Source organism: Merops nubicus, unplaced genomic scaffold (genome assembly GCF_000691845.1).
Source record: "Merops nubicus isolate BGI_N331 unplaced genomic scaffold, ASM69184v1 scaffold19267, whole genome shotgun sequence".
NCBI classification, from domain to species: Eukaryota; Metazoa; Chordata; class Aves; order Coraciiformes; family Meropidae; genus Merops; species Merops nubicus.
This window is the reverse complement of record NW_008621215.1, coordinates 34,437-47,245: the sequence shown is the minus strand read 5'-3', so window position 1 is coordinate 47,245 and position 12,809 is coordinate 34,437. Positions and strand designations below refer to the sequence as shown.

The following is a 12,809-nucleotide window of genomic DNA, read 5'->3' as shown; positions in this document are numbered from 1 at the left end:
ATCGCCCCGCGATACCACGGCACAAGGGCTTTGGGTTTTGCCTTGCTCCGCAGCCGTCACGACAATTAAATTTTCTATCACTTTATTTCATTATATTTCATTTTCCTTTTTTTTTAACTTTATTTTGAACTTTACTTAATTTCTTCTCTTTTATTATCTTTTTTATTTTCTTGTCTTTTTTTTCTTTTTGCTTTGCTTTTCTTTTCTTCTCATCTCATCTCTTTGCTTTTCTCATCTTTTCTCAACTCGTTCCTCTCCTCCCCTCTCCTCCTCTCCCCTCCCCTCCCCTTCCCTTCTCTTTTTCCCATTTTTCCCTTTCCACCCTTACTTAGTCTGCCGCTGTCCCGCACACTCCCCGGGGTGGTCGAGCCCGTCGCGTCCCCTCACCTTTCCAGGAGCCGGGAAAAAAATAAGTAGCCAAGTATCGGGGCGATGTGAAAAAAAACAAGGATTAACGACTTAAGCGGCCAAGAAGCACCCAGTAAAAGCATTCTTTGTGCCCCTCTGCCGTGGTATCGCGGGGCGATGCCGTGACTCGGATTCGAACCGAGGTTGCTGCGGCCACAACGCAGAGTACTAACCACTATACGATCACGGCGCGCTACCGGGGCTCTGAGTTTGATTGCCGACCCGAAGCCCTTAGAGGTGTTGCGGCGGGGCGTGTCTATGCACAGGGCTGTGTCAATCGGTGCTCCCCTGCTCTCCACTGACTCCTCACTTGCAGCAGTTTTAGCCCAGTTTAGGCTGGATCAAGTCCATAGGCAGAAGGTGCTGCTGTGCTGCTCACCAGGGAGCGGACATCCCCAAGCATCCCATGGTGGCATTGACCAACCATCTCTGAACATTTTCTGGGCACTGGGGTTGGCATCCCCAGGGCTGCTCACTTGACAACTCCCTGTGCACACACCCTCCCCCCTCCTCAAAGGAGGTCCCAGCTGGGTGCACTCGTGTGGGGACGTGGCTCCCACTGTCCCACATGGACAGATGGTTTCAAACAGGCTGTGGGGTTGGTGGTTGCATCCTGACCATCCCACGGTGCTCAGGGACAGAGCAACATGACTTTGCACCATCACAGCTCTGGAGGCTCCCTGCATCTCGCTCATGTCTCAAGAAGCATTTCCTGGGGTGTGGTAAAAGCTGGTAAAAGTTGGATTTCTGCTTTTAAGCTCTTCCCTCAAGGCTCATTTCATGTGGCGGTGAAAGCATCCAAGGCTCTTCTGGGTGGCACAGTGCCCAGCGTGGCCGCCCTGCTGGGCTCCCCCACACACCCTCACGGGCAGCCAAGCATGAGCCCCAGGAGGAGCTGGGATGGCCTCCGTGCTGCAGAGCCCAGCCCAGCTCTTTGGACCGAGCTGTTAATCGGTAACCGGGGCGGTAACTGGGACGCAGGGCCGGGAGCTGCACCACCGGTGGCTGAGTGCAGGGGAATGGTGGGTGCCAGGGTGTGGGGAGCCATTTGGCACAGGGAGGGCACTCTGAGGGTCATGAGGCCACGGAGAATAAGGACATGGGGTGTGAGGGTGTGGGGCACAAGGACATTAGGGGGTAAGGGTGTTGGAGAACAAGCACGTGATGGGTGCGAGGCCATGGAGAGCAAGGATATGGGGGTGTGAGGGCATGGAGAACAGGGACATGGGGGTGTGAGGGTGTGGGGTACAAGGACACCAAGACATGATAATGCTCATTGTGCTGCTCCATGAGGCTGTGGAGAGGTCCACAGGGGACAGGAGGGTATGGGGGTTGTGGGAATGGCAAGAAGACATGGGGCACAATGGGGTGCGGGAGCAGGTGCAGGGCACCTACCTGCTGCCCCATTGGTTGGCCGCCTGTTCATGTGGCCCCGTCCATGAAGGGAAGTGCAACTAGTGCAGCTTCACCAAAACAAAAGGTACATGAGCCATGGGTAGGGGGGTCGGCACTAGGGGGACTATGGAGGTGGCATCAGCCAAGGGTCCTGGAGGGCACTGAGCCCAGGAGGGGTGGGGAAAGCCAGGAGCCCAGGGTGGGTCCCAGAGCCCTGGAAGGTCCTGGAGGGGTCCCTGAGCACTAGTGGTGCTGGAGGGGTCCCTAAACCCAGAGGGGTCCCATGGGGGTTGTCATTGAAACGAGGGTGGGCATGGGAAAGGGGATTCTCCTGACCCCTTCCAGGGCCCTGGTGAGGGGTCTCTCAGTCCTGGGGACACTGGGGGTGCTGGAAGCCCTGGAAGGAGGTATGGAGTACTGGTTTCCCACTGTGGCCCTGGATCCAGCCCTGCTGCCTAGGGGCATGCTGGGGACAGCACACCTCTGTGGTCCCCTTTGCTGGCTCTGCTGGCTCGTGGAGCCCACCACCATCTTCAATTGCCATAAGGGCTTACCTTAAGGGGAATGTTCTCTGAAACTCCTCACCTCCATTGGTTTCTTTTGGGGCTGGGTCACTCCCTTCAGCAGAACCCAATTCTCACACCGCAAGAAGCAGGTGATGACCCTGCTATCTCCACCTTCTCCATGCAGGGACCTTTATGACTCCCCTCCAAAGCAAGGACAACTTCTTATTCCCTCTGTCCTCACACAGAAGTGCTCCTGCGGTGAATCACTGCCTTCTCTGAGACTTCTCTGCTCTTCCTTCATCTTTCTCCAGGTAAAGGAACCCGGAGGGTGTCCAAATGGGATGCTCCAAGAGTTTCTTCCCTAGCACAACAGTGTTTTTTCTGGCTTTGCTGGACTAGTTCTCCCAGTATGATCCTCCTTTAGGACGAGCCCCCATGCAAACTACCACTTAGTCCTACCTGCCGCTCCTGCCCTGTACTAGTTATCAACGTGACAGGACCTTCTTCTTCATCTTAGTGGGTTGCACCAAGAGCTCTCTCTGAGAGATGTAGCCACATTTATTTTTTGCAAAATCCCACTTGCAAAGACGCTCACAGAGGGTGGTGGCCACTGCCACCAACTTGGAGGAGGAGCATCAGCTCTCCGTGCTGCATCTAATCAGCTCCTGTAATTCCTTGGAAACACGGAAGAGCAAAGACCTTCACGGAGTTACAGAACAAGGAAGTCAGCACACCAGCCCCATGTAAGGACCCACTGGGATGGTCCCTTGATGTGCTGGTGCAGGAACTGCTCTGAATCCCTGCTGCAAACGCTGTTCTCCTCTCAGAGACTCAAAATTGAAACCTGGAGTTGGATGTTCGGCCTTTCAAAAGGTGATCCCGTCTTTCTCTCCCCAGCCACCACTGGTCCCTCACAGTGCTGTTTCTCTACTGCATTGGAGCTGCAGCGCTTCTGGAGATGGAACAAGACCAGATAACCCTGGACAGCCTTGAGAAGGGTGCAGATAACCCAGCTTTCACCTCCATGGTAAGTCACCCCTTCCCTCCCACCAGGTAAAGGAACTGCTTGGGGTCCTCCAGCTAATGATATTTTCCAGGGGGAGGAGAGACTCAATGAGGAATGTGATGGCCCATGTGATGAGCGCAAAGAGGAGAGGCGAGGAAAAGGGAAAGGGAGATTGTCCTCCTACTGCAGGTAGGATAAACCCTGGAGATGTGGGTATGTAGGGTGTTTCCAGTGATCATAGCAGGTCTGCAATCCTTGGGCCAGTGATTCTTCTGGAGCCAAACCTGATCTGGGAGCAGAGTAGGATCATACTGACCACACAGGCATGACAGTGCCTGATGGCTCTGTATGGCTTTCTAGAGTGACAGTGGCATGCCTCTATCCCAGAACAGTCACCCAGAACAAGCCTCCACTCATGGTGCCCAGGGTGTTGGGGTGTGTGGTGGGGTCTCCCCAGCCATAATGGGCCAGCTCGCTCCTGGGAAGGGGCAGCAGAGCTGCTAGAGGCCATGACACACCTACACTACTGTCCTGTTGGTTGGGTTGATCTTCAGAATTCATCTTCTGTGCTCTCACGTCTCTGGCTGTGACTCTCCCCAGGAAGGCCCTGCAGCCAGCATCCAAGGCAAAAGGCTTCTGTAAGGTTCATGCCAAGGTGTTGAGAAGGGTCGTCCTGGGGCTCCTGATAGTAGGTAAGGACTTCCTGACAGTGAGATCCCACTTCCAAATCCCTTTTGCTGGCCATGTCCCCAGCCTCCAAGCACAGGGCACGGCCACCTGCATGGAGTGGCCTCACCCTGCTATCTGCTCTCACCAGCCCCACTGTTTGCTTCCTCCTCACCCCACCATTCCTGTACATGAGAGCTACCTGGACCTCACTGTCCTCCTCCCCTTTCTCCACCTACCCAAAGGGTTTGTTGTGCCTCTTCTGCTCACTCCACATGGCCCCAGACAGCTGAGCTGTTGTCAGCAGTGAGCTTGGCTTCTGGGGTGGTGCTCCTTAAGTCCTCCTCATGAACAGATAGGAGCCTCAAGGGTGGCCAGGGGAGGACATTTGAAGGAAATGAACCTCATTGTTGACCCTGGTTACTGCTGTGACTCACTGATGCTATGGCCCTGATGTTTCTGACCTTCAATGTGCCTTCTCCAGCCTACCTGTGCTACTTCATTGTGGCCTGTTGGCTCAACTTCCAGCGAGCCCTTGCCTTAGTTGTCATGACTGCTGTGGTCTTTTTCTTCATCTGCTGGAGCCTCTTCAAGAAGCACTGTGGGGCAAAGGTATTGCTGCTCCTCAGCCCTGTTTGGAAATGCTTCAAAAAGTCCTGGCCATGGCTGAAATGGTGAGTCACGGAAAGGCAGGGCCAGCTCCCTGCCAGTGCCAGGGTCCCCTCCCTGTGGCTGCTCTGTCAGCATGACCAACAGCCAGCGATGTTTGGCACATGCCCTAGAGCCACACAGACACCCCATGAATAATAAGGCATGGCCCAGCCTAGGGACAGCTTAAAAGCCATGGTAGAAGCATCTTGCTACTCTACCTCAGTAGCATGATGGTTACTCACATCCCTCATTTATGTCCGAGCCCCAGTTTTCTTCAGATTCATGGACCCTATGGTGGCATCTCCCAGACAATTAGCTCCTGCCCTTTGTGAGAGCTGCTCTCCCCACGGGGACATCCTCTCTGTGACAGCTTGGGTTTTCCTTTGCAGGCTGCTGTGGGTGGCCATCCTGGGAGGCCTGATCACGTGGCTGGTTTTGGACACCTCCAGAAATCCAGAGCAGCTCATCTCATTAGCTGGCTTCTGCTTTTTGGTGCTGTTCCTGTTTGCCTGCTCCAAGCACCACGGCGCAGTATGTGCCACACTGCTCTTCCTACCACTGCTGCATCCAGAGCTCCCCCGTGGTGCCTCCATCCTGCTTTCCACTGTGTTCCTCATAGTGGGTCAAACCCAGAAACCAAGCACTAGCTCTTTGCCTGATCTTCAGCTGTCTTGGGTAGTGGGTGGGCCTCAGCTTCAGGTGCCCTGGATGACTTGTGCAGAAGTGATTGAAGTTCCCAAGCTACTTCAATGTTTTTGGGCAGCCCCTCCTTCTGCCTCCTCCAAAGGGTTAATGAACAAAAAGTTCTGATCTAGTGGGTCTGTAGTATCAGTCAAACTGCCAGAAGGTCTCTGTGCTCACCTCCTCCAGAGTAAGCCTGGCAAGTTACGTTCTACCAGATGGTTCCCAAGTCCCACCAACCCATCTTCCTCCTCTACCACCAACCTAAATTTGTGGGTTTCTGTGACACTTTAATAGCAGCTCCACGACCCTCGCCCAGGGCACAGTGTCATGGTGTTTGCCGTGCACAGCTGTTGAAGGGGCAAGAGGCCACAGAAGGCAGTCTATAGGTTTTGCTAACATCTCAGTCCCTGTTCTGCTTTTGGTCCCCAGGTGTCCTGGAGAGCTGTTTTCTGGGGCCTCAGCTTGCAGTTCTTATTCGGACTCTTCATCCTCCGAACATCCCCTGGCATCCAAGCATTCCAGTGGCTGGGTGACCAGATCCAGGTACTGCCTCTGCTCACCCTGTCCCATGCTTGCGCCCTCCATGTAGGCCCCTCAAGATCAGCAAGAAGAGCAGAGGGTGGCATGGAGTGGACAAGCTGCAGGGACTGCAGGCTCACATACATGTTCATTTGGTACTGGAAAAGAGACAGATCTTTCCTGGTTTTCTGCAGCAGCCTAGACCCTTCAGCACAGTCTTGCTTGCAGGTGGAGAACTGTCCCATGGCTTGGAGACAGCCCACCAGTGTCCTCAGCTTAGGTTTCGGAGTAATTCTCTGGAGGGGTAGTGAAGGGCTGAACACTGAAATGGTTGTCAGGCACTGGACCAGGCTGCCCAGGGCAGTGGTGGAGTCCCCATCCTTGAAGGGGTTTCCAAGCCATGGATATATGGTGCTGAGGGACATGGGTTAGTGGTGACCTGGCAATGCTGGGTTAATGGTTGGACTTGAGGATCTTAAAGGTTTCTTCCAACCACAATGATTCTCTGATTCTAAGAGAGCTGCAGGGCTGGGGGTACAAACCCCTGCTAGGTGGGAATGAGATGTCAGGGAAAAAGCTAAAGGAGATCTCCAGCCTGCCATGTAACTTCTTCTCTTCCAGTTCTTCCTGGGCTACACCACAGCTGGCTCCAGCTTTGTCTTTGGAAACACGCTCATTCAAGATATCTTTGCCTTTCAGGTCAGCTTGGGATATGGGGAATGGGGAGGGACAGGCAAAGCCTGGTTTTCTTCTGGTCTGTCTGCCTTGCTGGGTCCTGGAAAGCATGGAGCTAAACACAGCCAAGTTTGCTGCAGCAGAGCTCAACCAGCTCAAGGATGGGTCTCTCTCATCTGTGTACCCACCCATGGACCTCCTCAGTGCCATGGGGGATTTGCACTAGCTCCTGCCCCTTCTGTTAAGTCTGGCCCAGTGTTGTGGCATCCCAATAGTGTGGGCTGGCAATGCGATACAAGGCCATGCCCAGCTCATGGGACAGAGGGGCTTGGTCACCAAGCATACTTAGATGTGTTGCTCAGCTGTCCATTAACCCTGTGCCCTTGTGCCTTGCCTGCAGAGTCTGCCCATCATTGTTTTCTTCAGTTGTGTGATGTCCATCCTCTACTACCTTGGCATCATGCAGTGGATCATTGTCAAGGTAGGGCCTCACACTTGGCTCTGTGATGATGATGGAATGGGGAAGAACTCGATGGGTTCTCTGATTACTATGATCAACTGAGGGCTGTCCCAGGAAAATTGGCATGGTACTAGTTTGGAGCTATTTGTCCTGCTTAAAAGATCCAACTCTTTCTTGCATGTCCTCCTGAGAAAGCTCAGCCCTGGAGTTGGTGTTGCTACCTGGTCTGTGGGCACTTCCCAAGCCAACCTCTGTGCCAAACAGTGAGGGCCAAACAGTGCCCCAATCCATAGGGTGGGTGGCAGGGTGCCAGAAGCCTTTGTGAACATAGTGGACTTGTTTCCCCAGATCTCCTGGGTGCTTCAGGTCTCGATGGGCACCACTTCCACCGAGACCCTGAGTGTGGCGGGGAACATTTTTGTGGGACAGGTAAGGTCCTGGGACGGAGATCCTGCTCTTCAGCCCTTTGTAGCTGATCCTGCTCTGGAGGAAGGATCTTCTCCTCCCTTCCCAGGAGACCTGTGGCCCTACATGGCTCTGTCTCAAGGACAACAGGGTATTCTCTCCTGCAGACCGAAGCCCTGCTGCTCATCCGCCCATACCTTGCAGACATGACACGTTCAGAAGTCCACGCTGTGATGACTGGTGGCTTTTCCACCATCGCAGGCAGTGTGATGGGTGCCTACATATCCTTTGGGGTGAGTGCACGAGCAGATGTGTGCCACATGCCCCCTGCTGTGGAGTCCTAACACCTGGACTTGTGGTGGGGAGAAGACCCCCAGCAGGTGCCCTGTGGTCCCCTTCCCTAAGCAAGGCAGGGTGCCTTCATGTCCAGCCTCACCTTCTCTGGCCTGGCCAGAACCCCAGAACCCTGCCAGGTAGAAGGCATCGCCATGGGACCCTCACTGTGTGTCCTTGTGCAGTGAGCAGGGCAAATCTCACTGAATAGTGGGATAATTTACCCTGGAAGAGACCCCCAGAGGGTCTCTGATCAACCCTCTTGCCCAAATGAGGTGATCGCAAAGTCCAAGGGGATTCTCAGGGCCTTCTCCAGGTTGGTGGGGAACATATTCTTGGATGGTGATCTGCCTCTACCTCTCTGATCCACCCTACAGGTGCCTCTGCCATGGGGAACAATTTTTTTTCCTTATATCCAACTGGAATTTCCCCACCGAAACTATGACTTGCTTCTCGCCCTTTTGCTAGGCACTTCAGAGCAGTGTCTTCCCTCCAACTCCCTTTTAAGTAGCTGGGAACAGCAAGGTCAAGCCCCCCAGTCCTCCTTGCTCCCAGCTGATCAAGCCATTCTTCTCCAGCACCAATTTGGTGGTCCTGTGCCCCAAGACCCCTGGGGACGCCCTCTCCAGTTCATCAGTGTCTCAGCCCTGGTGTCCAGATCTGGCCTCCTCAGTGCTCTGTAATGGGGAATAATCCTTCTCCATGACCTGCTGGCTGAGCTGCTGATATTTAAACATTAATTAGTCTCCTTAAACAGGGAAGCCAAGGGTGAAAGGTCAAAGAAATGAGATGTTGCCACACAGCAGGCAGGGGAGGGGTGAGGCTGGGACCTGGGCCTTTGTAAGCAGGTAGAAGTTCACGATGTTGCACAACCTATTGCTCTGATACTGATAAAAAGGAACAAGGAAGGGACAAGAATCATCACGATTGGGTCAAATAGCAGGAGAGATGTAACATCTCTGAGGCCATGATCCCTGCAGCTCCAGCAATGTCCCCATCCAGGCGAGCTGCCCTAACATGGCTGGCTGAGACCTGCACTTGGAGAGGAGAGCCCTGAACTGCTCATAGAATCACTTTGTTTGGAAAAGACCTTTAAGATCATCGAGTCCAACCATCAACCCTATTCTTGGGGCATCCTACGCTGGGAGCCTGATGCCAGACACATTCTGGGGTGCCCTGGGGTGACGCGTCATGGGGGACAACCACGCACAGAGGTGTCTAAGCCTGTGGTCTACATGTTGCAGATAGATGCAGCGTCACTGGTTGCAGCTTCTGTGATGGCTGCGCCCTGCGCCCTTGCCATGTCCAAACTCGTCTACCCCGAAGTGGAAGAGTCCAAGTTCAAGGGCAAAGCAAGAGTCGTCCTCCCCAGTGGGTGAGTGTGAGGAGAGGGATGGCAGAGTAGGGCTGCACACACAGACATTGCGGGTGGCCCGAGGTTGAGAGAGCCTGTGGCATCCAGACATCCACGGACTAGAGTTGACCTTCTACAGGGGATGCCCAGCCACATGAACCCATTGGGGTCTTTTTCCACACAGGGAAGAGCAGAATGTCCTGGAAGCTGCGAGCAATGGGGCTGCTGCCTCCGTGGCACTCGTGGCCAACATTGCAGTCAGCCTCATCGCCTTCTTGGCAGTGCTGGAGTTCATCAACGCCACCCTGCGCTGGTTCGGGGAGATGGTAGAGATTGAGGGGCTCTCCTTCCAGGTATGCCCAAGGGCAGCCTCATGGTCTGGGCTGCCAGATCCTGTATCCTCCCCCCCACCATTCCCACTTTCACCCACCACCTCAGTAGGCTACCGAGGCCCTTGCTGGGTGTTCAGCAAATTCTGGCAGTGGGTGTCCAAGCCAGGGGCTATGCAGTCAACTCTTGAGTTTCTGCCTTCTGGGATGCTTTTCCCAGGTGATCTGCTCCTACGTCCTCATGCCTGTGGCCTTTCTCATGGGGGCAGACTGGGCAGACTCACCACTGGTGGCCGAGCTCTTGGGGATCAAGATCTTCCTGAATGAATTTGTGGCATACCAGCAACTGGCCACATACAAGAAGAACCGCCTGTCGGGCCTGGAGGAGTGGGACGGGAGCCGGAAGCAGTGGATCACTGTAAGGGGCACCTACCACCCTGCTGGGCACGGGGTAGGGACAGAGCCAGCTGAAGTGGGGCATGGGACCTGGCCAGGCAGATGAGTGGTGGGCAGGCAGGGAGATGATGGTGTTGGGGTTGGGAGGGCACCTATGGCCAACAAGACTTGGAAGTTCACTAACTGCTAGGTATGTGGTCATCCTGAAGGAGTCAGTGAAGCCCTTTCCCATTTATCCTGCTCCTTTGTGGGGCAGATCATAGTGCTGCAGGGCTGCCTGTCCCAACTCAAAGTCTCCTAGGGGCAGGCTGCCTGCCACCTGCATCCTCACTCCCAAAAATAGCTAAAGGAGAAAGGATTGAGATGGGGAACTTAAGTCCATTGTGTCTGCCTGGGTTGGGAGCTACAACATAGTGCTTAGCTCTGGGTACTCTGGGGCTGCTCCTGGGCAGAGGTGACCATGCCCTGCCACTGTGGCCTCCAGGAGCGAGCTGAAAGAATCACCACTTTTGCACTCTGTGGATTCGCCAACTTCAGCTCGGTTGGAATCGTGCTGGGAGCTCTGGGTGAGTGTGACCCACATCCTGGGTGTCTGGGCACAATGCAGGGGGGGATCCTGGGCCCAGAGAGCAAGGGCTCAGCTGGGGCAGGAGGAATCTGCTGCCCTCAAGCCTCGATGTTTGGTCTCTGCCAGCACACCGGTAAGAAACAGGATTTGCATGGGGTGATAGGGATGATTTTGCACTGCACCCATGGGCAAGAACACGTGAGTATCTCACATCCCAGGTGCCACCCGGCCATGGGGCAAAGAGCAGATACTCCAGTGTTGACAGCACTGAGGGCTCTGGTTGATCATCCATGGATGGGCACATCCACTTGGGTGTGGGCACAGTGCTCTGCTAGGATGGGCAGACAGTGCCGAGTGCTGGCTGCCACCACCATGTCCTCCAGACACCAGAGGTTGCAATGGGTGGGGTACTATGTGGCAGAGCCAGTCAGGGACCTGGGACATGTCCCTCTCTGTCCCCAGCCGGGGGTAGAGTTGGAGCAAGGATCTGACTCCCTTTGGTCTCTGCTTTGCCCCCACAGCTGCTGTGGTTCCGCAGCGCAAGGGTGTGATGGCCTCCCTCATTCTGCGAGCCCTGCTCAGCGGCATCTGCGTCTCCATGCTCAACGCCTGCCTGGCAGGTAGGTCCCAGCAGGGCCAGAAAAAAACTGGGGAGGGACAAGCAAAGGGCTGAAGACCACTTAAAATGCAGGTGTAGGGATGGGAACTGGCCTGTCCTCCCCACAGCTCTGCCAGGGCCTCCAAACCCTCTGCTCTCCCCTCACGGCTTTGCCAGGGGCTGCCCAAGCCCAGTAACTCTGCTGGGGCCCCTCAGACTCATCTGGGCTGGGACAGAGACATTTCAAGGGCACTGCAAGGAGTCCCCTGGGGTCACTGCTGCAGGCATTTCAGGGCTGAGGTGGGACCTGCAAGCACAGTCCCAGGTACAGGATTTGCAAGCAAGCACAGTCAGGGTACGGGACTTGAGAACAGCGGTGGGTTTCAGCACTTGCAAGCATGACAGGGGTATGGGATTTGCATGCATGGTCCCTCAAGAGCCCCAACCAGGAGACTTTGTCCCCCAGGTCTCCTCCATGTGCCAACAGAGGTGGGTGACTGTGTGGCCTTCCTCAGCACCGCCAACTTCAGCTCTACCAGCTACACCATGTACATGTGCTGCAAGGAGCTCTTTGCCAGGTAGGTGTGAAGTGCCCCAGAGCCATATGGTCCTGCCTGGGGACCTGGGTGGTGTGACAGCAGCTCGCCCTGACCATGCTTCTCTCCTTCCAGCTCAGTGCTTGAGAACGGGACGCTCTCCTTCACGGGAGCCTGGGCCAACCTGGCAGACAGTGTCCTGTACCTGTCGCAGTGCTGTGGGCATTACAACCACACCTCCTGCATGGGGACAACCTAGAAAAGTGCAGCGAGCTGTCTGCTCCAGGGGTGAGGGCCTGCAGGCATGATGGGGTGCAAGGCTCAGCCCCCAACCTTGAAGAAACCCCAGCAGAGACCTCTGCGTTTGGTCTTCTCCACTCCAGCGATGATGGACAGCTGCGTGCACCTTGCAACCAGCACCCTTAGGTGCTGGCCCCGTGGACACAAGGGAGCTGCTCCCAAATAAATCATGGAAGTCTCCACGTTCTTGCCCTCAGCCCCGAGCACGGCTATCCCACGTGGCACACGGTGCTTTGCTCAGGCTGCACCCTGCACCCATAGCCAATGTTCACTAAAGGTCTCACAAGCCAAACCTTCACCAGGCTTTAGGCTCCAGGCCCAGCCACCCTCTTCTCCCAGTGGGGGTGGATGGAGCTAAAGCCATTACTTGAAGACACTTCCTTCCCCCAACCACAAAACCACCCCATCCTGCCATGCTTGGTCTTTTCCACAGGGACCACAGCTCCGGGGAACAGGCCAGTCCTTCTCACTTTATTGCACTCCAGGGCAACGGTTGCGCCAACGCAGCCATGTTATGTCCATCCTTGTTTTACAATGACCTGACAACAAAGCACCAGGACCTCAGAGCACACCAAACTCCCAGTCTGGCCCCTTCCCTCCTCTGCCAGGTCGCACCGAGCCCATTTTGGACACCACCATGCAGCGTGGCACTGCGGGTGCCCGGCACCCTCCTCCAAAGGTCTTGGGGAAGGTGATGCTCCATGGCAAGAAGAAGCAGGGGCTCTTTGCCAGCTGTGCTGACCACTGCCACGTTCTTCTGCATGCCTGTATGAGCTGATGGGCACAAGGGAGGCTTGATGCCATGCAGAGTGCTTTACTTCCCAACACGAGCATCACCACGTATCTGTCACCACCTCCTGCCATGGGGCAGCAGAATCTGGAGTGGGTGCTGCCAGCTGCCCACCTGGGCACGGCACGTACAAAGCAGGGGTGATGCTAAGCAAGCTATGGGGCCGGGCAGGGCGTACGGGATCTGCATGGGGCAAGTGGGCAAGGAGAGGTGAGTCCCGCAGGCTGGAC

The 12,809-nt window shown here is 55.3% G+C and overlaps 1 protein-coding gene and 1 non-coding gene across 2 annotated transcripts; one reads left to right on the top strand and one right to left on the bottom strand.

Annotated features, from left to right (window-relative positions):
- Positions 1-526: 526 nt before the first annotated feature.
- Positions 527-598, bottom strand: TRNAH-GUG. The gene has a single exon. It is a non-coding gene; the product is annotated as a tRNA-His (tRNA).
- Positions 599-3,267: 2,669 nt separating this feature from the next.
- Positions 3,268-11,748, top strand: SLC28A1 (solute carrier family 28 (concentrative nucleoside transporter), member 1). The gene is made up of 17 exons (XM_008944400.1): positions 3,268-3,336; positions 3,407-3,504; positions 3,916-4,007; positions 4,466-4,655; positions 5,022-5,163; positions 5,746-5,859; positions 6,457-6,534; positions 6,911-6,991; positions 7,319-7,399; positions 7,543-7,668; positions 8,953-9,083; positions 9,247-9,415; positions 9,612-9,809; positions 10,272-10,353; positions 10,877-10,975; positions 11,420-11,531; positions 11,625-11,748. The coding sequence occupies exons 1-17, from the start codon at positions 3,268-3,270 to the stop codon at positions 11,746-11,748; spliced, it is 1,986 nt and encodes a 661-aa protein (XP_008942648.1).
- Positions 11,749-12,809: the final 1,061 nt, after the last annotated feature.

Coding starts and splice junctions, on each gene's coding strand:
- SLC28A1 (XM_008944400.1), top strand. CDS start 3,268: ATGGAACAAGACCAGATAACCCTGGACAGCCTTGAGAAGGGTGCAGAT. Junction 4,008..4,465: donor CCTGGGGCTCCTGATAGTAG/GTAAGGACTTCC, acceptor TGCCTTCTCCAG/CCTACCTGTGCTACTTCATT. Junction 11,532..11,624: donor TGCAAGGAGCTCTTTGCCAG/GTAGGTGTGAAG, acceptor CTCTCCTTCCAG/CTCAGTGCTTGAGAACGGGA.